The following is a 27,364-nucleotide window of genomic DNA, read 5'->3' as shown; positions in this document are numbered from 1 at the left end:
TTTATGTTTTTTAATTTTTTTTCTTTTTCTTTTTTTTTAAATTTTTTTATGTCTTTTATTTATTTTTGAGAGACAGAGACAGTGCGAGCAGGGGAGAGTCAAAGAGAGAGGGAGACACAGAATATGAAGCAGGCTCCAGGCTCTGAGCTGTCAGCACAGAGCCTGATGCGGGGCTCGAACCCACGAACCGTGAGATCATGACCTGAGCCGAAGCCGGACACTTAACTGACTGAGCCACCCAGGCGCCCGTTTTTTAATTTTTTTCCAATGTTTATTTATTTTTGAGAGACAGAGTGTGAGCAGGGGAGGGGCAGAGAGAGAGAGGGAGACACAGAATCTGAAGCAGGCTCCAGGTTCTGCTGTCAGCCCAGAGCCTGATGTGGGGCTTGAACCCATGAACCATGAAATCATGACCTGAGCCAAAGTCAGACGTTTAACCAACTGAGCCACCCAGGCACCCCCAGGTCATCACAGTTTAAAAGAATATTATAAAGATGTAAGATAAACTAAATGGCAGATCCAAGGAGAGAAAAGGAGCATATTTAAAGCTAAACCCCCACAAAGAAAAAGAGTTCTCATCTGGAGAAGGAGTATGAGGAGAAGTGTTTGGATATCTTCAGACACCCTCACAGCTGTGACACCTTGTCTTCAAGACCAGAACATAACTTCCTTGGCCATTCCTCTTGCTGGTTCTCACTCACTCACCTGCCCAGGTTCTATCCTGGATTTTATCCTTTGTCATCCATGTTTCATCTCTGTGTTCCAACTTGGAGAGTGCATCTGGTTTGGCAGTTTGCCACCCTGTTCATGAGAAACGACAGAAGACTTAGATGCTTACTGACTTGGGGTACAGTAGGTCAAGAAGAGAAAATATTACATTTTAGACACAAAACAATTTCTCACATGCAAAGATTCTCTTTCAGGACAGAAAAGATTATACCGCTTTGTTTGGGGTCAAGATAGGGGACCAAACATTGGACTCTTCTCAAGACCACAGTGATGGCAAAGCTTTCACTGAGTGATAGAGGAAAGGCCAGTGCCCAGGCACTCCTAGGTGACACAGGGAAGCCATCCTCACCCACGGACATCAGGTTCCTGTAGTTCTCCAGCATCACGTCCCGGTACAGGTCCTTCTGGGCGGGGCCCAGGAGCTGCCACTCTTCCCGGGAGAAAACCACATCCACGTCCTCCAGTGTCAATGATTCCTGTAACAACAAGGTCCTGTTTAATACGATGTGAATTACTTGTATTAATATGGAAGACGCATGAGAGAAGTTGTAATCACCATAGCCTCATCTACATATGTTGTTTGTTCGATTTTTGAGAGATGGTGCAAGTGAGCGAGAGACAGACAGAGAGGGAGGGAGGGAGGGAGAGGGGGAAGGAGAAGCAGGGTCACCTGAAGGAGGGCTCATGTTTACCCAAAGCCCAATTTAAGACTCAAGCTCACCCAAGGCCTGATCCATAGCTCAGGTTCACCTGATGTGGGACTCGAACTCACAAATTGTGAGATCATGACTTGGGTTGAAGGCAGAGGCTTAACTGGCTGAGCCGCACAGGCGCCCCTATATACTTTTCTTTTCTTTTCTTTCTTTTTTTTTTTTTTTTTTTTGCTGTACAACATAGCATTTATTAAATTTTATCTCCTACAAACTTACAATTTTTTAAATAATTCCAGGCCCCAAGGTAGACCACGATCATACTATCCATTTTAAAAACTTTCCATCTCCCTAAAAGAAGTGTGGTGTTCGGGGCTGACAGATCAACATCACAGGTTGAATCTGTTGCTGTGGAACACAAATTCTGACCTGGTAACATAAAATCATGCTGGTAACCTGACACATGGCCAAGATTCTAGAACTATAAATTTTTAAAGGCATTCTTTTGGATTCTGTCCTTTAATAGTTTTCAAAGGAAAACCAGGAAAAGGCTTCCAGCTAAGAGGAGACCTTGATCAACGCATGGTACAAGTGGGCAGGTTTTTAGACCTTGGGTAATGCATGGCAAATTCAACAGGCCAAAGGAGTGAGTTTTCACGCTGGGGCTCTCACCACTGGTTTTGGGCCAGTTTTCCGTAGCCGCCTCTCCCAGCATCATAGTCCTGCCGATACTCATCTCGTACCTGGCCCCCGGACTGCCCACAGCCATACTGCCTGCCCTCCTTAAAGCCTGCGTCCCCATCTGTGCGAATGATCCGGTCATCCAGACCTGTTCCGTTTATGTACCTCACGGCATTTTCCACGTCTGTTCTTGAATAGTATTCCACAAAGCAGAACCCGCATGCGGTTTTCTTCATCTTATCCAGGCCCATGATGATTTTCTTTATGTCACCACTTTTGCTGAAAAGTTCATAGATTTATTCTTCAGTTGTGTAAAAGGAAAGATTTCCAACATACAATGTACAGCTCTTCTTCAGCAATTTTTCCTGTTCTTCATTGTCCCCCCAGAAGTGCTGGTTTCGGTACTGGCTCAGCTCCACGTAGGAGTCGCTGCGCAGCGCCTTCAGAAGGCCGCCGGACATAGTTCGGAGACTGGGTCGAAGACGCGGCCACTCTGGGCGCCCCTATATACTTTTCTTAAATGCATTTTAGTAAAAGCAAAATGCTATATTTTTATATGTTTTAGGACCATTTTCTATTTCATTTATTTTTCCTTCAAATTTTTATTTAAATTCTAGTTAACATGCAGTGCAATATTGGTTTCAAAAATAGAATTCAATGGTTCATCATAAGGCTCCTGGGTGGCTCAGCTAGTTGAGCGCCCAACTCTTGATTTTAGTTCAGGTCATGATTTCATAGTTTGGGAGTTTGAAGCCATGTTGGGCTCTGTGCTGACAGCGCAGAGCCTGCTTGGAATTCTCTCTCTTCTCTCTCTCTGCCCCTCCCCTGCTTGCTCTCTGTATGTCAAAATAAACAAAAAACCTTAAAAATTCAGTGGTTCATCACTTACCTATAACACGCAGTGTTCATCAGAACAAGTGCCCTCCTTAATATCTAACACCAATTTAGCCCACTCCCTCCACCTCCCTCCATTAACCCAGTTTGTTCTCTATCCTTAAGAGTCTCTTATGGTTTGGGACACCTGGGTGGCTTAGTCAGTTGAGCATCTGACTTTGGCTCAGGTCATGATCTTGTGATCTGTGAGTTCAAGCCCCATGTCGGGCTGTATGCTGAAAGCTGAGAGCCTGGAACCTGCTTCAGAATCTGTGTCTCCCTCTCTCTCTGCCCCTCCCCTGCTCGCACTCTCTCTCTCAAAAATAAACAAACATTAAAAAACTTAAGAGTCTCTTTTGGTTTGTTTCCTGCTCCTTCTTTTATCCCTTTCCCATATGTTCATCTGTTTTGTTTCTTAAATTTCACATGTGAGTGAAATCATATGGTCTTTCTCCGATTATTTTTGCTTAGTATAATACAATCTAGTTCCATCCACATAGTTGCAAATGGCAACATTCCATTCTTTTTGATTGCTGAGTAATATTTCATTGCATATATATACTTCTCTGTCTATTCACTGTTGATGGACATGCTCTTTCCATACTTTGGCTATTGTTGATAATGCTCCCTTAAACTTCGGGGTGGATGTACCCCTTAAAATCTGTATTTCTGTATCCTTTGGGTAAATACCTAGAAGTGCAACTGCTGGGCCATAAGGTAGTTCTATTTCTAACTTTTTAAGAAACCTCCATACTGTTTTCCAGAGTCGCTGCGCCAGTTTGCATTTGCATCAACAGTGCAGGAGGGTTCCCCTTTCTCCACATCCTTGCCAACACCTGTTGTTTCTTGTGTTGTTAATTTTAGCCATTCATTCTGACAGGTGTAAGGTGGTATCTCATCATGGTTTTGATTTGTATTTCCCTGTTGATGAGTGATGTTGAGCAGCTTTTCATGTGTCCATTAGCCATCTGGATGCCCACTTCGGAAAAGTGTCTATTCAGGTCTTCTTTCCATTTCTTAATAGGATTATTTGTTTTTAGGATGTTGAGTTTGATAGGTTCTTTAAAGACTTTGGATACTAACCTTTATCAGACATGTCGCTTGCAAATATCTTCTCCCATTCCATAGACTGCCTTTTTGTTCTGTTGGTTGTTTCCTTTGCTGGGCAGAAGCTTTTTTTCTTGATGAGGTCTCAATAGTTCATTTTTACTTTTATCTCCCTTGCCTCCGGAGATGTGTCTAGTAAGAAGTTGCTATGGTTGAGGTCAAAGAGGGTGCTGCCTGTGTTCTCTTCTAGGATTTTGATGGTTTCTTGTCTCACATCTAGATCTTTTATCCATTTTGAACTTATTTTTGTGTATGCTATAAGCAAGGGTCCAGTTTCATTCTTCTGCATGTAGCTGTCAGTTTTCCCAATACCAGTTGTTGAAGAGGCTCCCTTCCCCCAACACACTGGATATTCTTTCCTGCTTTGTCAAAGATTAGTTGACTACATAAGCACCATTTCAAATACTAAAAATAGGCAAATAACACCAGGACAAATAAAATATTTTTACTTTACAAGAAAACTTCACAGCCAATATAAGCATCAACCATGACCAAATTCCACATCCAGAGTTTACAACATAGTGTTTTCAGTAAATGTAAAAGAGTAGGAAAAACCATATGAGATATATCCATTGCAAAAAAGACCATTAAAATTGATTAGGAAAATTCGGGGGGAGAAACGAAACTTCTAATAGGCTAACATAAATGCAGCACAGAAGAGAAGGGAAACATAAGGAAGAGATGAATAAACATATAGTGTCAAAAGATCTGATGTATATCAGCTTATTGTTTCTCAAATAAAAAAAGACGGGGGGGGGGGGGGGGAGAAATGGAGAAGCAGCATCCAAAGACCAAAAAGCTGAAAAACTCACAACTAATTAAATACTCTAAATGTCAGATTCAGGACTCTCAATAAACTCCAAGCAGGAAGTCTATACCTCAACACATTAGACTAAGACTATGATATGTCAAATACAAAGGGAAACTATAAAAGCATCCAGAGACAAAAGCCAGATCACCTATAGCAGAAACAACTGAATTCAGAAAACAACGTAATATTTTTTTCATTTTTTAAAAAGTGTTTATTTTTGAGAGAGAGAGAGACAGAGTGAGAGCAGGGGAGGTGCAGAGAGAGGAAGACACAGAATCCAAAGCAGGCTCCAGGCTCTGAGCTGTCAGCACAGAGCCTGACACAGGACTCAAACCTACGGACTGTAAGATCAGGACCTGAGCCGAAGTTGGACGCTCAACCAATGGAGTCACTCAGGCACCCCTGTAATATTCTTTTCAAAGTCCTGATTTTTTCTGCCAAAATGGCCAGGCATGGTGGCCATGTGATTGAAACAAAGGACTCTCCTTGTGAAGTGTAGACAGCATTGTCTACTCCTAGCCACAATGACAGTACTTAACTACTGCCAACCAAGGAAGCTCACCTAAACCTCAGTGTCTGAGGTCTCAGGATTTATACATGATTTACTGAAACACAGACTACATCACTGAAATTAATCCCCAGGTTCCTTCCCCTTCATGGAGGTCACCAGGCTCAATGCCACAAATCTCAGGGTTGGTCTTTCTCGCATGGACAGTCCCATCTTGAGTTACCTCATTAGCACAAATTATTTAGGGCCTACACGAGTCACTTCATTGACATAAACTATAAACTATGTTCCCCATGGCCCAAGATGAATAACAAAGACACTCCAATCACACAGGTAATTCCATAGGTTCAGAGGTTACCTCATACAATTATGCATGTGACTTCCATCTTGCTAACAGAACCTGTCCTTTGATGCCTCTGATGTAACAAGTGGCATGTTGGGGAGGTCCATGCGTCAAGGAACTAAAAAGTAAGAACTTCTATGAGCAGACAGGCAGGAGCTGAGGATCTCATTTGATGACCCTTCTGGAAAGGAATCCTGCCAACAACCTACTAAGTGAGCTTAGAAGTGCATCCTTCCCCACCTGAGCCTCCAGATGAGACGTCATCCTGGCTTACCCCTTGATTACAGGCTCAGGAGAGAGTGTGAAACAAAGCAGTGTCACAAAGAGTGCCAAAAAATACTTGGCTTTTGGCCCTGGTTCCAAGTACACAGAACTCCAAAAATGCCTAAAATCTCCAATGTTAAGTGTTTTTTGTGTGCTAATGAGATGAGTGGTAGCCCAGGCAATCACAGGGCTGCAGGTTGGAGGCTGGATGCCAAAAGAACTTGTGATTATGGGATTGGAACTTTTGGCCCTACCTCCCAACCTCCATGGAGAGGAAAAGGGTTGGAGATGGAGTTTAATCACCTATGATTTAATCCACCAGGCCCACGAAATGAAATTTTCACAAAACCCCCAAAACTACAGGTTCAGCAAGCTTCAAAGTTAGTGAGCACATTGAGGTCCTGGAAAGGTTGCATGCCCCCACACTCTGTCCTGAGACAGGGACCATGGAAACCATGGTTTAGGGGCACCTGGGTGGCTTAGTCAGTTAAGCATCTGACTTCACTCAGGTCATGATCTTGCAGTTCGTGAGTTCGAGTCCCACACAAGGTTCCCCGCTGACAGCTCAGAGCCTGGAGCCTGTTTTGGATTCTGTGTGTCCCTCTCTCTCTGCCCCTCCCCCACTCACACTTTGTCTCTCTTTCTCTGTCTCAAAAAATAAATACACATTAAAAAAACATTTAGAGCCTATCAGTCAGTGCAGGAGACCAAGACTTGTGAGTGGCATCTGAAGCGAGGGTATGCAGGTCTGCACCCTTAAATCTGTGTAACTAGTTGATAAAAACAGGTACTCAGTATCAGAACTGGAGAAGTGGGGTTGGAAGAGATCACATGTTTGACGTCAGAAGAAAAAATCCTCATATGGTGTCAAAGGTGTTGTGAGTAAAAACACAGTCTACCTAAATCATGCTAAAATTACTGACCACAAAAAACATGAGATAAAAAATATGGTGTTTCAAGTTGCTAAGTTTTAGAGTAATTTGTCAGGCAGCTGAGAAAAACTCACTTTCGTTTTCCTTTACGCGCTCACACAGAACACCTCTGTGACAAGATGTGTGGGTTTTCCGTGACAAGATGTGTGGGTTTTCCGAACCAAGAAATTGTGGCACCAACCACCTGGATGGAGTCAGCATGGCCCCCACAGGTCAAGGGCTCAGTCCCACAAGACTGCCCGCTGCTTTAGATGCTAACAGCAAGTGGTGGGTCTCCAGGTAACACACTGTCCAAACTGGCTACGAATAAGAGGTTCCCACAACTTCTCCTTGGATTCAATCTTTTGCTAGAATAGCTCACAGAGCTCAGAGAAACATTTACTTACATTTACTGGTTTATTATATTGTAAAGGACATTATACAAGATACGAATGAGGGGAGCCTGGCTGGCTCAGTTGGTAGACTATGCAACTCTTGATCTTGGGGTCATGAGTTTGAGTCCCACATGTGGCATAAAGTTTACTTAAATTTTTTTTTTAGAAAGGATATGAATGAACAGCCAGATGAAGAGGTACCCAGTGAAAGGTCTGGAGGTCCCAAACCCCCAAGTTTCTGTCCCTGTGGAGCTGGGGTACGCCAACCCTCCAGGAATGTAGATGTATCTACCAATCCAGAAGCTCTGAGAACCCTGTACTTCTGGGATTTTTATGGAGACCTCACTGCATGCGCATGATCTAATAACTGTTTACTAATTCATTATCCAGTACCTCCCCCAACTCTGGAGGATGGCGGGTAGGGCTACCAGGTCCATGCTTCTAATCATGGCTTGGTCTTTCTAGTGACCAGCCCCCACAGGGGACATACAGGAACCCACGCCGAGTCACCTTAATAGAACAAAAGATGGTCCTATCACTCGGAAAATTCCAAGGGGTTTAGAGCTCTGTGACAGACATTCCTGACACCCAGGACATATACGGGTTTCAGAAGAATTCTTCATCATGAGCCAGGGTAAAAGACTAAATACGAACAGGAAGCAGGGGCAGAGATTTACACATATGTATGTTAGTATTTCATAGTACCAATAGTTAATGAATATGGGACATAAACTTTTTAAAAAGACTTACGAAAGAACAGAAGAAAATACATAGTGTTTATAGCACAAGTAAAAAGCCATGAAGAAAAAAAGTAACAAATTTTAATTTGAATAAAAAATAAAAGTTTTGCATGGAAGAAGATATTAAGAAAAGTTAAAAGACAAGAAGATTCTAGAAAAATATTTGCAACATACAAATGGATCAACATATCACAAGATAAACTATAAATCAGTAAGATAAAAAATTCTTTAATTTTTTTAATGTTTATTCATTTTTGAGAGAAAGAGAGAGAGACAGAGTGTGAGTAGGGGACGGGCAAAGAGAGGAGGAGACAGAATCTGAAGCAGCCTCCAGGCTCTGAGCGGTCCTCCCAGAGCCCAACGTGGGGCTTGAACCTACAAATGGTGAGATCATGACATGAGCTAAAGTCAGATGCTTAACCAACTGAGCCACCCAGGAGCCCCTAATTTTTAAAATGCAAGAATAATCCACAAAAGAAACAAAGAGACATGTATTGAACCTCACAAGTGATCAGAAAAATGCAAAATGAAATAAGGCAAAAGAATATTAGATCACACAAACTGTGTTAAATATGCAATTTGATAACATAATAACAAGTGTTGGCAAGCCATGGGGCACTGGATACCATTACATAACGCTTTCTATCAACCAGGCACTGTTCTAAACGCTTTATCTAGATGAACTCATTTTATTATTTATTTACTTATTTATTTTTGAGAGCGAGCGAGCGAACACATGCGTATGCTCACAGGAGAGAAACAGAGGGAGAGGGAGAGAGAGAATATTAAGCAAGCTCCATACCCACCCAGCATGAGCCTGATGAGGGGATCGATATCACAACTGTGAGATCATGACCAGAGCTGAAATGAAGAGTCAGATGCTTAGGGGGTCTGGCTGGCTCAGTAGATTAAGCAACTGACTCTTCATTTTTGCTCAGGTCATGATATTACAGTTCCTGAGTTTGAGCCCCACATAGGGGACTGTCAGTGCCAAGCCTGCATAGGATTCTCTCTCTCTGTCCCCTCAACTCATGCACATGAGCTATCTCTCAAAATAACTAGACTTAAAAAAAAAGTCAGATGCTTAACCAACTGAACCACCCAGGCACTCCTAGATTAACTCATTTTAATTGTTTATTTCTAATGTCTATTTATTTTTGAGAGTGTGTGTGTGTGAGCAGGGGAGGGGCAGAGAGAGAGGGAAACAGCATCCAAAGCAGGCTCCAGGCTCTGAGCTGTCAGCACAGAGACCAACAGGGGCTCAAACCCAAGAACTGGGAGATCATGACCTGAGCCAAAGTCAGATGTTCAACCAACTAAGCCACCCAGGCGCCCCTAGATTAACTCATTTTAGACCCTACCTTGTACAGTAGGCCATTGTCATTAACCCCATTCTACACGAGAAAACTCGTGATGGGTACCTGACGTGTGCAGTCACACAGCTGGTGACTGGCTCCAGAACCAACACCATTAACCATGATGTGCTGCACTGACTATGAGGCGGAACAGCCAACTGGACAGCAACGCGAAGTGTACATTAATATGTGAAATGACCACACCCCATGACTGATTTCTCTGCAGCCACTGTGAACAAACACTGATATAATTTCACAAGAAGCGATTAACAAGGCCGTTCATTCTCATAGTTTGTAAGAATGAAAATATCTAAATATTCATCAATTGGTGAATGATTTCATTGTTATTCCTGCAACATCTGGAGTTCATTGCTGTCAGGTAATCAACAAGAAAGCTGGCTTGGAGGCACCAACAGGTAAACAATGCCAATACCCTAACAACAGCGTGAAAGGAGTACATGATGGGAACAGTGGTTCACCCCGCAGAGGCGGTTCATACACAAGTGTTAGTATCAAGGAGTACTAAGCCGCTATCAGGGAAGTCTGCATGATTTCACCCTGAATTTATTAAATTCAGAGTAAACTTCTAAACATATGTGTGACTATGCTATTTATTATTTCAAATATCAAATATTTCATAAACCTCCAAAGTAAACCTCCAAAGTTTTGGGTTTTTTTAAGGTTTAGTTATAGAGAGTGCACATGTGCATGTGCACACGCAGGGGAGAGGCAGAGAGAGAGGGAGAGCAAGAATCCCAAGCAGGCTGTGCCCTCAGTGCAGAGCCCCATGTGGGGCTCGATCTCATGATCGTGAGATCACGACCTGAGCCAACATCAAGAGTCTGAGGCTTAAGTGACTGAGCCACCCAAGCGCCCCTGTTTGTTTTTTGAGTATGACAATGAACTTGTGATCGTATGGGTGTGCAGGTGCTGAGCTTCAGTCAAATGCAGTCACCTTTCTTGTCCAAGTGGTAATGGGCCTTTGGTCATTCAGCTAACAGGAAGCCTCTTTATACTCACCTGTGTCATTTAGAGTATTATTCTATTCATGTAGAATGTGATGATAAATATATACATTTAGGTATGTGATATGTACACATACGCATGCATGCACTTGTAAACACACACACATGCGCACAAAGTGTGCACTACCAGGTGTTTGCTAATGCCACACCAGGCACTCTTTTACCATAAATCACCTGTGTACATAAAAGAAAAAGGCTAAAAGAAGAAAAAAGGGAGGTAACCTAAACATAAGAAAAGATACCACGCTTTTTTTTCTTTTCAAGATACCAAACTTTCTGAAAGTCTGAAACTTTTTTTTCACTTTCTTTTTCTTTTTTTTAATGTTTTTATTTATTTTTGAGAGAGACAGAGCATGAATGGGGAGGCGCAGAGAAAGAGGGAGACACAGAATCTGAAGCAGGCTCCAGGCTCTGAGCTGTCAGCACAGAGCCCAAGGTAGAGTTCAGACCCACAAACCATGAGATCATGATCTGAGCTGAAGTCAGACATCTAACTGACTGAGTGATGCAGGCACTCCTTTTTCTACACTTTCTGAAAGTTTTAAATCCAACCCCATGAATGCCAACAACCCAAACCCTTTTTTAATGTTTGTTTATTTTTGAGAGAGAGAAAGATGGAGTGAGTGGGGGAGGGTTAGAGAGAAGAGGGGAGACACAGAATCTGAAGCAGGATCCAGGCTCTGAGCTGTCAGCACAGAGTCGGATGTGGGGCTCAAACTCACAAACCGTGAGATCATGACCTGAGCCACAGTCAGATGCTTAACTGACGGAGCCACCCAGGTGCCCCAAGCCTTTTATTTTTAATGTTTATTTATTTTTGAGAGAGAAAAGAGAAAGCACATGTTGGGGAGGGGCAGAGAGAGAGAAAGGGAGACAGAGGATCTAAAGCGGGCTCTGTGCAGACAGCAGAAATCCCGATGTGGGGCTCTAGCTCAGGAACCGCAAGATCATAACCTGAGCCAAAGTCAGATGCTTAGCCAACTGAGCCACCCAAGTGCCCCAATTCAAACCCTTAATAGAGAAAAACACTTTCCACTTCCTACTGCCAAATCTCCACTCAAACTCCACTGCAGCTACCTATTCATAGAGATAATTCGGAAGCCATCCAGCCTTTTCACTTTCCTCGGCCATTTCAGTGGTTTTATTCCTGAATAAAAACCGGACTGCTATGAAGCTGGATCGCTGGGTCACCAGGCTATGGTGCTCTGAAGAACTGTAGCCACTGAGCTCGGCTTGGCATATTCCCAGAGGAGGCCCTCTGTAAGAGACAGCTACAGGAAATCAGCTTTTCCACTTACCAGAAGGTTGCGGGTGGGGATATGCCTCAATGATCCCCTCCAAACATCCAGCAAAGAAATTTCCTAAGACCTAACGTTACATAAATTACAGAATTCCCCAAGAAACCGGTCTGCCTTCCCCACAGAGTCAGTGGACATCACATAGCTTTTCGTGTCTGTCTGGCTGTGACGTCTGTTAGGGATACCAGATGCCAAGTGACAGCTAACGTGACCCCCAGGGTTCTGACGTTAGTCCTCAGGATGACCCCGAGAGTCATATATTCCTGATCTCCCTTTGCCCTGCTTTTGAATTTAGGGTCTAAGTTAATTTCTCCCTAGAACTCAAATATCCAAATTTATACTTCTTTTAGTTGAACTGATTACTTTTTCTAGGTCACCACAAATCTGTCAGAAGACACAGAAAAGACGTAACAAACGAAAATCACCTGGGCCTTGATCATTTTCTTCTGTGCTCAGGAAGCAGTAACATGGGTTCTATGTCTTTTGTGTCTCCTGCAACTGCCACGAAGTTCTTAGAGTCAGAAATCTTGGTGTCCGCTTGAAGTCGTCCCCAGAAGCAATGATATCCAAGTGCAAGAACGTCCTCCTTCTTCCCTCATTCCTTCTCTTGATCTCTCTTGCTCCTGGGGACCCAGGACCTACAGGATGAAGAGCAAACAGACTTTGACTATAACATTCCCTCTGGGCCCGGGTATTGTTACTGCTGTTGTGCACTTACCTGAAAGGACCCCAGTATTTCCAACTGTGCCTCTATTTGGTGTCCCTGAGGCTTTCACTCTCAGGTCATGACCTCAGGGTTTGAGTTCCAGCTGGCACTGCGCTCACTGCCATCAGCCCAGAGCCTGCTTCGGATCCTCTGGTCCCCCTCTTTCCACCCCTCCTCCGCTTATTATGTGTGCTCTCTCTCGAAAATATACATATTTTTTAAATCTCCAAAAGTATAGTAAACTTAAAATTTTTTAATGTTTGCGGCGCCTGGGTGGCTCCCTCAGTTGAACGTCTGACTTTGGCCCAGGTCATGATCTCACAATTTGTGGGTTCTAGCCCCGCGTTGGGCTCTGTGCTGACAGCTAGCTCAGAGCCTGGAGCCTGTTTCAGATTCCGTGTGTCCCTCTCTCTCTGACCCTCCTCTGCTCATAATCTCTCTGTCTCTCAAATATAAACGTTAAAAAAATTTTTTTAAATGTTTATTTTCGAGACAGAGCGGCAGCAGGGGAGGGGCAGAGAGAGAGGGGAGACCCAGAATCCGGCTCCAGGCTATAAGCTGTCAGCACCGAGTCTGACTCAAGGCCCGAACTCACTGATGAGATCATGATCTGAGCCGAAGTCCCAAGCTTGAAGGACTGAGCCACCCAGGCGCCCCGAAAGTAAACTTAAAGGCAAGAACAAGAACTACATCTTTAGGGGCGCCTGGGTGGCTCAGTCGGTTAAACCTCCGACTTCGGCTCAGGTCAGATCTCACGTTCGTGGGTTCGAGCCCCGCGTTAGGCTCTGTGCTGACAGCCAGCTCAGAGCCTGGAGCCTGCTTCCGGTTCTGTGTCTCCTTCTCTCTCTGCCCCTCCCACTCTCATGCTCTGTCTCTCTCTGAATCAAAATAAATAAGACATTAAAAAAAAAGAACTACATCTTTAACAGTAAATATTATATCACTAGCTCACTCCGAACACACTGAATTTTGTGGGAAAGTGAGAAGAATCGTTGATGGGCACGTCTAAAGTCCGTGAAGATCTCGAAGGAGTGAACTGGGTTTGTATTAACTGGGGAAATGCAGGCTTCAGGTCTGTTTCCGGCATTTAAGGTTTGAGCCAGAACCTTCCGATTCTCCGGGGACCCTGGACCTCCTCAAACACTGACAGCGCCCACCAGGCGTCTCTAAGAGTGAGTCCTCTATTAAACGCCATTCTGAACCAACCCAGGCTTCTCTAACGCGTGCACGAAAAAAGACTTACCACTCCATTTCTTAAGCACCTAGTCCCACAACCAGAGTGATCCACGTGGACTTCGAACCCTAACACAGTCGGCCTGTAGGTCGATCATTTCCTCAGACTTTTAATCACCGACTCCCAAAGGCCCCATCACTACCCCGGATCCCTCAATGACAGAAACCAAATAAAACCCCAACTGCGGTCCTTCACACACTCTCCGGTTTCACGGACCCAACAGGCCGAGAGCCAATCCCAGAACCCGGACTCACCTGAACCCGAACTTTTCCAACGCCGCGGGTAGAGACGAAAGGCCACCCACGTCCGAAGCTACTTCCGGTTAGGAAGCCCTTCCTAGAGATACTAGAGCACTCGGATCCACCGAAACCAACGAATCCCGCGAGGACCTGAGCGCGCTGCGGGATTTCGGAGCTCTGGAGGCGGGCTCCGCTCTATGACGTAAGAGGCCACGCCCACCCTGGCCTTTCTGACGGGAGGGGCCAGAGCGGCTAAGGGAGAAGACCAAAATCATTACTGGCCACCTCAGTGTTTTTACCTCTTCCTTTCGAGGGATAACCAACAAAGCGGTGCTAACCGGGCGACACTTCAAAGGCCAGTGCTTATCTAGGGCCGCCAGGTATATTTATAGGCCAGGGAAAGAAAGATGGCGGCACCCTTGTGAACGGCCGAGCGCCGCCGTCGGCCTGGAGCATCATGGGCGCCGCCATCTTAGAGGGGGGCGGGTGTCCGTACGGCTGAGAAGGGCTCTGGCCCGGACCGATGGCGGGAAAAAAGGTTTGTAGAAACTGAGACATCGCTGGAGAGGCGGCGATCACAGAGTTGACAAAGCAGTGGTCACTTGACGTCTTAGTGTGGGGAGAGAGTGGTTGTGTTTAACAAAGACTGCCATTGAAGGGACGAAGTCAATAGGGCAGAGCTTCCTGAAGAAACTAACGTCCCGCTGGCAGTGGATGTTTAGCTACCTTACCTCGGGGGGGGGGGGGGGGGGGGGGGGGGGGGGGGGGGGGGGGGGAGTGATGAAGTGAAGCTGCAAACATGTATGTTTCCTTCCAAAGATAAATGAAAGTGACCGTGGGGCATTGGAGAACATGAAATTACGAGATGATGCAATGATCATACTTTGCACATTTCCCAAATTAAAAAAAAAAAAAGAGCACGCTTTAAAATTTTACTATTTAGTCGTGGGAGGTTTAATCATAGAGGATGTTAAGTAGCTACTCCCTTTTTAGAAGGCAACCTGCATCTAAAAATTTCATTCCCTTTGACTTAGAAATTCTAATTGGAACAGTTTACTTGGTAAACATTTTTCTTAATATTAACCACATTTTGTAATTTAAAAGAAAAAAACCTAAATGTACACGAATACTTTGGTAAATTGTGGATATCCACTCAGAGAAACAGTATATAAAATTAAAAAAAATATATATATATATATATATATATATTACAGGGGCCTCTGCGTGGCTCAGTCGCTTAAGCCTCTGGCTCTTGATTTCAGTTCAGGTCATGATGTCACCGTTCATGAGATCCATTCATAAGACAGAGCCCCATGTCAGACTGCACTGTGCTGACCATACAAAGCCTGCTTGGGATTCTGACTCTCTCGCTGCCCCTCCTCTGCTTGTTCTCCCTCTCAAAATAAATAAGCTTAAAAAAAGAAAAGAATATACTAGAATTGTCAATATAAGTAAGGAAATAGAACTTTTCTATTATTCTCAAGAAGAAAAAATATATCTGCTGCATTGTATAGATATTATAAATCCCATTATGGGAACAAATCATAAGTATTTGTGATTGGTTAAATAAATATTTAGTTTGGATTACTTCAGGGTTTATACTTATGGGTAGTGAATGTCAGAATTTTTCATATTCTTGGGGTGCCTGGCTGCCTCAGTTGGTGGAGCGTGAGTGTGAGCCCCATGTTGGGTGTAGAAATTACTTAAAAAATAAAATCTTGGAAAATATAATAAATAAATAAATTCATTCTTGCATCACTAAAGAGGTATGATCATTTTTTTAAAAGTTTTCACATTACCAATTTTTGCAGTTTTCCATTGTTAATACATCTTTGTATTATGATTCTGTTACTTTGGTATTACAAAATGATAATTTTAGAAAGGTTTTAGAGTATTTAATGATGTAGATGTTCATAACACAGTAAATATAAAAAATAGCCTCATTTTCCTTTCATGAAAGACATATACTTATGTTTGAAATTTTGGGAGAAGAGAGGCGCCTGGGTGGCTCAGTCGGTTGGGCATCTGACTTCAGCTCAGGTCATGATCTCACAGTTCATGGGTTGGAGCCCCATGTCAGGCTATGTGCTGAAAGCTCAGAGCCTGGAGCTTGCTTCAGATTCTATATCTCCCTCTCTCTCTGCCCCTTCCCCGCTCACGCTCTGTCTCTCAAAATGAACTAAAGACATTAAAAAAAAAAAAAAGAAAAATTTTGGGAGATGATACTGTTAATAGTGCTAGACTCTCAGGTAGAGTTATGGGTGATTTAAAATTTCTTCATTTGCTTATATGTTTTCTAATTTCTAAACATTTAAAACGTTATTATTTGCACAATTTCTTAAGAGTAAGGGTATATTCCCTTCAGGGATCAAGTGGGCAGCCCTATTTACATGGGATGCTAAGCTCTGAAAAGTGAGTTCAGCATCTGGTACAGAGAGCTCAGGGCAGCCTGGGTAGCCCATTCTTGGACCCTGCCTGATCAGTTTCAGGAATGAGCTGATCTGACCTTGCCGTGGCATGGTAGATGTGTAGATGTGTAGAAAGACAAGAAGTGGAAGAGTTCTAAGGGTTTGGTTGCTAGATCATTCACGTCTGATTTTTTTACTATAGAGTGTCTGCCCAGAATCCACCCGGTTACAGTGTGGAGATGGGGACAGGAACACTAATCCAGGATTTAGGGCAGAGATGTTAAAATTTAAATATAGTTCATAAAGATCATTTTTTAAACTCAGGATTCTGGGCCCCAATACTAGAGGCTCTGGTTTAGGAGGTCTGGGGTGTGACTCAAGGATTTGTATCTTTTTCAAGTTTCTCAGAGAATCCTGAGGCAGGAAGCCCAGAGAAAACACTTAGACACAGATCTGGAGTGTTCTGGCTTGTTGCTTACCCTCAGTACACTTAGGTACTGGAGGTTCAAATTACATCTGCTCAGACACTTCTCCAAAGAGCACATCCAGATGGCCAACAGGCACATGAAATGATGCTCAGTGTCACTCATCATCAGGGAAATACAAATCAAAAAAATGCTGAGATACCACCTCACACCAGTCAGTGTGGCTAAAATGAATAAACCAAGAGACTACAGATGCTGGAGAGGATGTGGAAAATGGGCACCCTCCTACACTGTTGGTGGGAATGTAAACTGGTGCAGCTGCTCTAGAAAACACTGTGGAGGTTCCTCAAAAAACAATCCATAGAACTCCCCTATGACCCAGCAATAGCACTGCTGGGGATCCACTCAAGGGATACAGAAGTGCTGATGCATAGGGGCACATGTACCCCAATGTTCCTAGTGGCAGTGTCAACAAAAGCCAAATCACGGAAAGAGCCTAAATGTCCATCAACCAATGAATGAATAAAGAAGATGTGGTTTATATACACAATGGAATACTACACGGCAGTGAGAAAGAATGAAATATGGTCATTTGTAGCAAAGTGGATGGACCTCAAGGGTGTCATGCTAACTGAAATAAGTCAGGCGGAGAAGGACAGATACCATATGTTTTCACTTATAGGTCTAATAGGAAAAACCTAACAAGGGACCATGGGAAGGGGAAAGGGGGGAAAAGAAAGGGAGAGGGAGGGAGGCAAATCATGAGACCCTCTTGATTACTGAAACAGGGCTGAAGAGAGAGGAGGAAAGGGGAAGGCGGGTGATGGTCATGGAAGGGGGAACTTGTGGGGAAGAGCACTGTGGAAACCAACTTGGCAATAAACTATTTTAAAAAATTACATCGGCTCAGAACAGCATTCCTTGAAAACCTTTACTAAAATAGCTCTTCCATTACAACCATGTACTAGGCTTAACATTTCTTCATAGCACTTAGCAGAACTGACTTTCTATCATGCATTTATTTTACTCAGTTACATTTGCAACACCACATGTGCCATTAAGGCCATGACTTTGACTGTTTTCTTCATTTTGCTCATTGATGTGTCCCCCAGTGACTACATTGGTGCCTGGCACAGTGTAAATGCTCAAAAAATATATTTTTAGGGGCACCTTGGTGACTTAGTCACTTAAGCATCTGATTTAGTATCATGTCATGATCTCACAGTTCATGAGTTTAAGCCCCACACTGGGTTCTGCACTGACAGCGTGGAGCCTGCTTGGGATTCTCTCTCCCTCTCTCTCTTCCCCATCCCCAAATCATGCACATGCACCCACACTCTCTCAAAATGAATAAATATTTGAAAAGTGTTTTAAAGAAATGAATTACTCAACACTAAGTTGGTAATTGAATTTTACCATAACACTACATGGCAAGTGTCTTTTTTTTTTTTTTTTTTGTACCACAGGTAGGACTTTTAGACTAGATTGCATATCCTTAATATATTAAGACAAATTACTGACCAAAGAAGAACCAGGGAAAAAAAAAAGAGAACAAGAGCCTTTTCAGTAAGAAAACTAACAATTTGTTGCCAGCAGACCTCCTCAGGAATTGATAAAGGAAATTTTAACAAAAGGGAAATGACAGAAGGAAACATGAAGCATCAGGAACGAAGAAAAGGGACCGTATAGCCAACTAATTTTTGACAAAGCAAGAAAGAATATCTTATGGAATAAAAAAGTCTCTTTAACAAATGATGCTGGGAAAACTGGACAGCGACATGCAGAAAAATGAACCTGGACCACTTTATTGCACCACATACAAAAATACACTCAAAATGTATGAAGGACCTAAATGTAAGACAGGAAGCCACCAAAATCCTAGAGGAGAAAGCAGGCAAAAACCTCTTTGATCTTGGCTGCAACTTTATACTTAACACAGCTCTGCACACAAAGGAAATAAAAGCAAAATTGAATGATTGGGACCTCATCAAAATAAAATTTTTTTTAATGTTTTATTTATTTTTGATACAGAAGAGACAGAGCATGAGAGGGGGAGGGGCAGAGAGAGAAGGAGACACAGAACTGGAAGCAGGCTCTAGGCTCTGAGCTACCTGTCAGCACAGAGCCTGACGCAGGGCTCGAACCCATGGACGTGAGATCTGACCTGAGCCAAAGTCGGAGGCTTAACCGACTGAGCCACCCAGGCGCCCCGAGACCTCATCAAAATAAAAAGCTTATGCACAGAGAAGGAAACAATCAGCAAAACTAAAAGGCAACTGACAGAATAGGAGAAGATATTTGCATATGACATATCAGATAAAGGGTTAGTATCCAAAATCTATAAAGAACTTATCAAACTCAACACCAGTGAAGAATAAGTAATCCAGTGAAGAAATGGGCAAAAGACATGAATACACACTTCTCCAAAGAAGACATCCAGGTGGCTCACAGACACATGAAAAAATGCTCGACATCATTCATCAACAGAGAAATACAACTCAAAACCACAATGAGACACCACCTCACACCTGTCAGAATGGCTAACGTTAACAACTCAGGCAACGACAGATGTTGGCGAGGATGTGGAGAAAGAGGATCTCTTTTGCACGGCTGGTGGGAATGCAAACTGGTGCAGCCACTCTGGAAAAATAAAAAATAGAATGACCCTACGACCCAGCAATTGCACTACTAGGTATTTATTCAAGGGATACAGGGGTGCTGTTTCAAAAGGGCACATGCACCCCAATGTTTACAGCAGCGCTATCAACAATAGCCAAAGTATGGAAAGAGCCCAAATATCCATTGACAGATGAATGGATAAAGACAATGTGGTAGATATATATACAATGGAGTATTACTCAACAATCAAAAAGAATGAAATCTTGCCACTTGCAACTACGTGGATGGAAGTGGAGGGTATTATGCTAAGCAAAATTAGTCAGAGAAACACAAGTATTATATACCTTCACTCATATGAGGAATTTAAAATACAAAACAGATAAATATAAGGGAAGGGATGAAACATATATGACTCTTAAATATAGAGAACAGAGGGTTGCTGGAGGGGTCGGCAGGGGGTGGTCTAAATGGGAAAGGGCATTAAGGAATCTACTCCTGAAATCATTGTTGCAACATATGCAAACTAACCTGGATGTATATTAAACAATAAATAAATTTTAAAAATAAAATTAAAATTAAAATATCAAATAAAAGGAAAACACCAGATGTAATAGGTTGTTTCCCTTTGAGTTTTTAAAATTATGTTTGATGGTTCAAAGCTAAAGTAACAACTTTCCCTGATATGGTTCTCAGCGTATGTAGAGGTACTAAGCATCACATGCTGTTGAGGACGCAGACCACCATTATATGCTGCACACACCGGATGGGATGTCTAGGATCTGATATGACCATGCCAAGTACTAGAATAGACACCACTGGAGCACCTGTACACTGCTGGTAGGAATGTAAATTAGTATGGCTCCTTGGGAAAAGTTTGGCTGTTTCTTACAAACACAAACTTAACAAACGTCCTTATTCCAGAGAAATGAAACTCAGGTTCACACAAAATTGGATTCATAGCATCTTTATTCATAACAGTGAAACACTAGAAACAACCCAAAGGCCATCAACATGGAACAGCTAAACCATGTTACATTCGTCACAAAAGAACACTACTCTGTAACAAAAAGTAAAACTATTTATATGCCCAACAAAGTGGATGGAACCTAAGGACAATTTGCCGCATGATATCAAGTCTCAAAGGCTATGCTGTATCGCTCCATCCTAACAGCCTCCCGAAATGACAAAATCAGAGTGAAGGAGTACTGGTCAGTGGTTGCCATGGGTCAGGGCTGTGGGGAGAGTGTGATTATGGAGGGGCAGCACGAGGATGGTTCTGTATATTGGCACAATTCTGCTTCCTGCTTGTGGTGGGATTTACAGAAATCTAGACATGTGATAAAGTTTCTTAGAACTCTCCACTAAAAAACAAAACCAAACCTCACATAAATTAGTGCATGCAAAAACTAGTGAAAACCAAAAAACGTCTATAGTTTAACAGCATTCTGCCAATGTTATTATATTGGTTTTGGGGTGTTTTTTTAATTTTTTAAACAATTATTTATTTTTGAGAGACAAAGAGGGACAGATAATGAGCAGGTGAGGGGCAAAGAGAGAGAGGGAGACACAGAATCAGAAGCAGGCTCCAGAACAGAGCCTGATGTGGGGCTAGAACCCACGAACTGTGAGATCATTACCTGAGCCGAAGTCGGACACTCACCGACTGAGCCACCCAGGCGCCCCTATTGTATTGATTTTGATTGTGTATTACAATTATGTACGATCATGTCACTACGAAGGCTGAGTGCAAGTACTCAGGAACTTTGTACACTTTATAACTTCTTGTGAGTCGAAAATTATTTCAAAAAATTTTAGAAAAATCATATATAAGGTTATTATTGTAAAGTACTTAATGCTACTTATAAACTTGGATAAATACACCCAAATATGTTAAATTACATTTATAAATATATTCCTTTTTCTTTTGCCTGAAAGAGATGAATTTAGAGCCTCAGAAATGCAAGAGCTAATCAGATGACACAGGTTGGGAACAGAACACCCCTTCCTTAACATTTCATCAGCATTGAGAACACCCTACTTTAAAATTATGGAATCACTGAGAACACGGTTCAAGGTACCCTGCCCCAAAATGGAATCAGGTTAGACTTGTGACAGAAAACGCAGGTATGCATCATTTTCATGAGGCTTCTTTCCTTCAGAATTTCTATTTTGCTAGTTGCTCCATATTTAGTGTGTTCGTGAGGTTTATTTCTGTTTGAATTCATGAGAAATGATGAGGCAGAATGTATCACTAAAATCCTGCCATAGGACACTGCCATTTTCCTTCCGCATGACTTTCAGGCAACTACTGAAGTTCTACTTCTAGGCAAAGACTTTCCCACGATCATCATGTTGCTACCGTGTGTACGCTTACTGGTGATCTGCCGTCATCACTCGTTAGGATCTTTATTCCTATAGGAGGCTTCCTGCTCTCTCCAGTCACAAGATTCATCTTAGTGTATGCTTTTAAGATATATGATTACCTAAAAAATGTTTCCTCAAGACTTTTCTTCACTGAATGTCTCAGAGGGTTTTGTCTACCTGTTTTGACCTACGGAGTGAGGTAATTAATCACTGAAGGCACTAGCACGTTCTCTGGATTCATTAGATTTCCCAAGGGCGAAAATCTAACAACAGGCTAATTAATCTACACTGACTTTTTCAGGTATGCTGGGAGCACACTGATGTTTAATGAGTTCATTGAACTATCATTATTTGTCTCCTGCCTAGGTTCACCTGTATGTAATTTCAGATTCCCTGCAAAGGAGTATGTACTTTGACTTATACATTTCTTGTGTGTATGTTTTTAGTGTTTATTTTTGAGAGAGAGAGAATGCAACCAAGGCAGGGGCTGAGAGAGGGGCGGGGGAGACAGAGGATCTGAAGCAGGCTCTGTGCAGAGCCTGATGCACTGAGAGCACAGAGCCTGATACGGGGCTCAAACTAACAAACTGTGAGATCGTGACCTGAGCCAAAGTTGGACGCTTAACTGACTGAGCCACCCAGATGCCCCCATTTCTCGTATTAACAAGGCTTGACAAATGAGAGAAAGGTAATCCTCAAGTTATTGAATCCATCAAGTCTTTCTCTTCTATGAATTCTTTGATGTACAATGGGTGCTGACTTGGTGTAGGAAGACTTTGTCACATCAACCACATACGTGCAGTTTGTCTCCTGCATAAATTACCTGGTAGGTACTGAACAGGATTTTCCACAGTTGGCACAAATAAAGTCAGTGCTGTTTGAAATCTCTGATGTGGCACAAGGCATATTTTCCTTCTCAAGGTGTGACCACGTTCGCTGTATCATTAGGGTTTGTTTCCAATATGAGTTCTCTGATGTACAATAAGATTTCTCTTTGAGGAGAACGCTTTTCCACATTCACTGCATATAAAAGGTTTCTCTCCTGTATGCGTTCGTTGATGAACGGTTAGACGGCTTTTCACAGCGAAGCCTTTCCCACATTCATTGCATGCATAAGGTTTCTCTCCAGTATGAATTTGCTGATGTAAAATGAGCTCGGTTTCCACAGCAAAGGCTTTACCACATTCGCTGCAGACATAGGATTTCTCTCCTGTATGGATTTGCTGATGTACAATGAGATAGCGTTTCATGGTGAATCCTTTTCCACACTCACTGCACATGAAGGGTTTCTCTCCAGTATGAGTTCGCTGGTGTACCACAAGATTGCTCTTGAAGGCAAAGCCTTTCCCACATTTATTGCATATATAGGGTTTCTCTCCAGTGTGAGTTCGCTGGTGTAACATCAGCCCACTATTCACAATGAAACCTTTCCCACATTCACTGCATCTGTAAGGTTTCTCTCCAGTATGTGTTCGCTGATGTACGACCAGCCGACTCTTCAAGGGGAAGCCTTTCCCACATTCACTGCAGATGTAGGGCTTCTCCCCGGTGTGAGTTCGCTGGTGTATGATCAGCATGCTCTTCACAGTGAAGCCTTTTCCGCATTCACTGCACACATAGGACTTCTCTACCGTATGATTTCTCTGATGCACAATGAGATTACTCTTCCTGGGAAAGCCTTTTCCACATTCATCACATACATAGGGTTTCTCTCCGGTGTGAGTTCGCTGATGTTCAATCAGTCGACTCTTCATGGTGAAGCCTTTCCCACATTCATTGCATAGGTAGGGTTTCTCCCCTGTGTGATTCCGCTGATGTATGATGACATAGTGCTTCGTGGTGAAGCCTTTCCCACATTCGCTGCAGATGTAGGGTTTCTCCCCGGTGTGAGTTCGCTGGTGTATGATGAGCATGCTCTTCCCAGTGAAGCCTTTTCCGCATTCACTGCACACATAGCACTTCTCTCCAGTATGATTTCGCTGGTGCACAATGAGATTACGCTTCCCTGGGAAACCTTTGCCACACTCGCTGCATACGTAGGGTTTCTCTCCGGTGTGAGTTCGCTGGTGTTCAATTAGACGGCTCTTCATGGTAAAGACCTTTCCACAATCATTGCATATAAAGGATTTCTCTCTTTTATGAATTCTCTGATGTTCATTGAGCCTGGACTTTCTGGAGAAAACTTTTGCACAAATATTGCACCCATAAGGTTTCTCTCCTGTATGAACTCTGTGATGATCTGTCAGCTGAGACTTCTTAATGAAGCCTTTTCCACATTCACCACACACGTGGGCTTTCTCCATTTCACGAGTTCTCGGATGCCTAGTGACTTGGAACTTGTTGCTGACGGGTTTTGCATTTACAGGGAATTTAACCACAGAATGAAAATCTTCATGCTTACCATGCAGAAATGATTTCTCATTTCCATTGACTTTAGTAGAGCTCTTAATTTCATAGATTTTTCTCTGATTGGTTAAACTTAAATTTGATTTCAAAGTTTTTATACAGAACTCAAACATATGATTTTCCTTGAAAGGAAAATGACTTCTGCTTTGAGGAACGGTATTTCCAAATGCGTGGTGTTCGGGGTACAGTTCCATACCTTTCAGCATTCTTTGATCTCCCCAGTGACCCTGCAGGTGATTATCAACTTTCCTAGTTTCTAGAAAAGAAGAGAACAATGAATCATAATCTTGTTTTGAATAAAACTTTGGGTTTTTCTCTTTTTTAGAGAGAAAGAGAGATTAAAACTGTATTTTCTTTTTATCTTTTAGAAAGAGAGTGTGAGAGAGGGATAGAGAGAGAGACAATCTCAAGCAGGTTCCACACCTGGAGCCCGATGTAGGGCTCAATCCCATGACCCCAGGGATCATGACCTGAGCCAAAATCAAGAGTCACACACCCAACTGACTGAGGCACCCAGGCGCCCCTGAATAAAAGTTTAAAAAATTCTTTGGTGTTTCTTAAAAATGGCATTTTAGTGACAACAGTATAATACAGAATGCCATACATAAATGCTCCTTATCTCTCATACACTGGTAAAAACACAATAATATAGACAAAAGGAAAAAGCAGTAAGTGTATCAATAGGGTTACACAGTTGACAATGTATGCACATTTGGCTGCTTTCTAACTAGGAACTTGCAGAGATACTAAAACACAAGTCATTTTGGGCAGCAAATGACAAGGTTTTCCGCAGAACTTGGAAAGACATCAGATCACAGAGATAGAAGAGACTACTATCCAGAACTATCAGAGTTGTGTTTATTCACTTCAAGCTGTTTAAGTGAATAGCTCCCATGTACAAGCACTTATGCTGGTGTTTGGAACATATGAAACATGCCTCACTTTCACTGATCTTAAATCTAGTTGGGAAAAACCAAATGAAGATGAAAAGAAAAAAAGAAAGGAGTTGGATTTGTTAAATTGTGATTAAAAAAGAAACGGAGACTGGGAAGTGGAGAAAAACAGGACATATTTGCATAGAGAAAAGGCAGGTGAATGATGAATTCAGTGGACAGTGGTTAGGAACCAGGATTATCCTGCTAACTATATGGCTTGAGTGACTTAGTAGGTAGAAACACGTCAAATGGAGATGAAGATTATTACTGAAATCCAGAAAGTGTTGGGAAAAGTCTGTGTTGCAAACATTGAGAGGATTGTTAGAAATGTACTATAGGGGCAACTGGGTGGCTCAGTTGTTTGAGTATCCAACTCTTGGTTTTGGCTCAGGTCATGATCCCATAATTTGTGGGATGGGGTGCCCTGCGTCAGGCTCAGAGCCTGCTTGGGGTTCTCTTGCTCTTGCTCTGCCCCTCCCCCACATGCACAGTCTTTCTCTCTCTGACTCTCTCTCAAAATAAATAAACTTTAAAAAAAAGAAATGTAGAATAGACATCAAGATCTGGTTGGGGGTATAAATGGAGATAGCAGTGGGGAAATAATATATACTTACTATTCAAGAGAAGAGGACCAGGTGAAACGTTGGGAAGACAGAGAATGAAAGATGATGAAGGTTTTAGACAGCCCAACATTTAGTTTGGGGATTCTTTAAGCTCAGAGAGAAACCAAATTCTGACTAGAGCGATCAGGGAAATACGCATACTGAGGTGTATATACAATAAGCGGATTTGTTACCTAGCAAGAAAGTAAGGCCTTCAGAATTTAACATGAGCTGAAAGAGACTCTTGCATCATAATCCTGTTTTTAAGTCTGCCTTTCTGTAGACCACCAACAAACTAACTTTCCAAACATCAATCACATTTGGTGGACAAGAGTCCAACCATGGTCTAGCTGGGTCATTTTATCATATATTCCAATCATATTGAATGGGCAAGCGTGATTGGCAGGAAATCTTGCAGCTGGCCAGTGAACCCCATCGCCATCTTCAGAAGCTAATGTGCTGCTGTACAAGATATAGAAACAAGTCCTACCCAAGCATTACCCATTTTGATGTCCCTGCTGTGACGTTCCTTCACTTGCTCCCAGCAGCATCTACTTCAGTAGTTCAACATTTGTGTCTCCATTGGCAATAGATTGTACTAAAGGACCAACTTCCTCCTCTAAGATCAAGGTGTCTCAGCTTTACCCTTATGTTTTCTGAGAACACCTAGCTATTCTTTATTGTACTACCACTGCTCAAGTGAAAGGTCAGACAACCTAGAGCTACAAAAAATACAAAACCAAGCACAGCTACCTCGATTACTCACCTATCAAACCCAGTCATCCTGGCAATAAACATGTGCATCATTATGAACACTCCCATTCATCCAGGTCCCCATTGCTTCTGCTGCAGACTCTTTCTACTGCTGGCTTTCATCCAGCCAACTCCAAGCCACTCTGTATAGTCAACCCCATGGCCTTGCACATCTCCTATCTCATGCCTTCATTCCTAATCCATGGCAGCATCTTCATAATTCAAAATGTAGATGTACCTTATTCATATCATGCTGTCATTCCATTCTGATTGGAAGGCCATGAGCTCTATTTCCTCTTTATTTCTAAATTAATCCCTTTCCTGTTTGTGTTCACAGTTACCTTCAGTGAAGATTTACCCTCACCACAGAGAAGTCTGGCCCTGGCCTTTGGCTCCAGGGAAGGGATCTCTAGGCCCTTGGAATATCCTGACAGGAGTGCTTCGTTTTCCTGGGGTCTTAGACCACTGACATCCTAACAATATGATTTATGATGGAGGCTTCGGGCCAGGCCATAGCAGTTTCAACCTCCGGATCCTCACAGAACTGGAGACTAGAGGAATTAGCCTGATTTCTGGAGGGGCTAGAAATTAAAGTTCAGCCATGTGGGCAATGTGTGATTGGGCGTCAGTAAAAACACTGGACACCAAAGGATCAAGTGAGGCTCCCTGGCTGGCAATACTGTGTATATTGTCACACACTGTGGCTGAGAGCAGGAAATGCTGACCATGAGTCTGGAAGCCCCATGTTTGGACACTTCCTGTGCTTCATATGACCCAAGAATTCCACTCCTTGGTGTATACCCAAGAAAAATTAATGTTCATAGCATAATTCATAAAAGTCAAAACAGTGGAAAAACCCAATGTCCATCAATAGATGAGTAAGTAAATAAAATATGGCATATCCCTACAGTGGGAGTATTGTTTGCAAATAAAAAAGAATTAAGTGCTGATATGTGTTAAAGCACAGGAGAACTTCAGAAACA

At 42.7% G+C, this 27,364-nt stretch overlaps 1 protein-coding gene, 2 long non-coding RNA genes and 1 pseudogene across 3 annotated transcripts in view; 1 reads left to right on the top strand and 3 right to left on the bottom strand.

The window, feature by feature from the left end:
* LOC115281212 (zinc finger protein 432-like) overlaps positions 1-27,364 on the bottom strand; it is a 37,878-nt gene that overhangs the window by 1,816 nt on the left and 8,698 nt on the right. The window contains 1 exon segment of the mRNA XM_029926547.1: positions 22,617-24,347. Coding sequence (XP_029782407.1) covers positions 22,617-24,347 — 1,731 coding nt within the window.
* Positions 1,609-2,597, bottom strand: LOC115281203 (annotated as a pseudogene).
* Positions 11,340-14,008, bottom strand: LOC115281216. Its single transcript, XR_003904164.1, has 3 exons — positions 13,885-14,008; positions 12,116-12,328; positions 11,340-11,650 (listed from the first exon to the last, which is right to left on the bottom strand). It is a non-coding gene; the product is annotated as an uncharacterized LOC115281216 (long non-coding RNA).
* On the top strand, positions 14,117-27,288 carry LOC115281224. Its single transcript, XR_003904172.1, has 2 exons — positions 14,117-14,249; positions 26,719-27,288. It is a non-coding gene; the product is annotated as an uncharacterized LOC115281224 (long non-coding RNA).

Source organism: Suricata suricatta, chromosome 16 (assembly GCF_006229205.1).
Source record: "Suricata suricatta isolate VVHF042 chromosome 16, meerkat_22Aug2017_6uvM2_HiC, whole genome shotgun sequence".
NCBI classification, from domain to species: domain Eukaryota; kingdom Metazoa; phylum Chordata; class Mammalia; order Carnivora; family Herpestidae; genus Suricata; species Suricata suricatta.
This window is presented reverse-complemented; position numbering and strand designations above follow the sequence as displayed.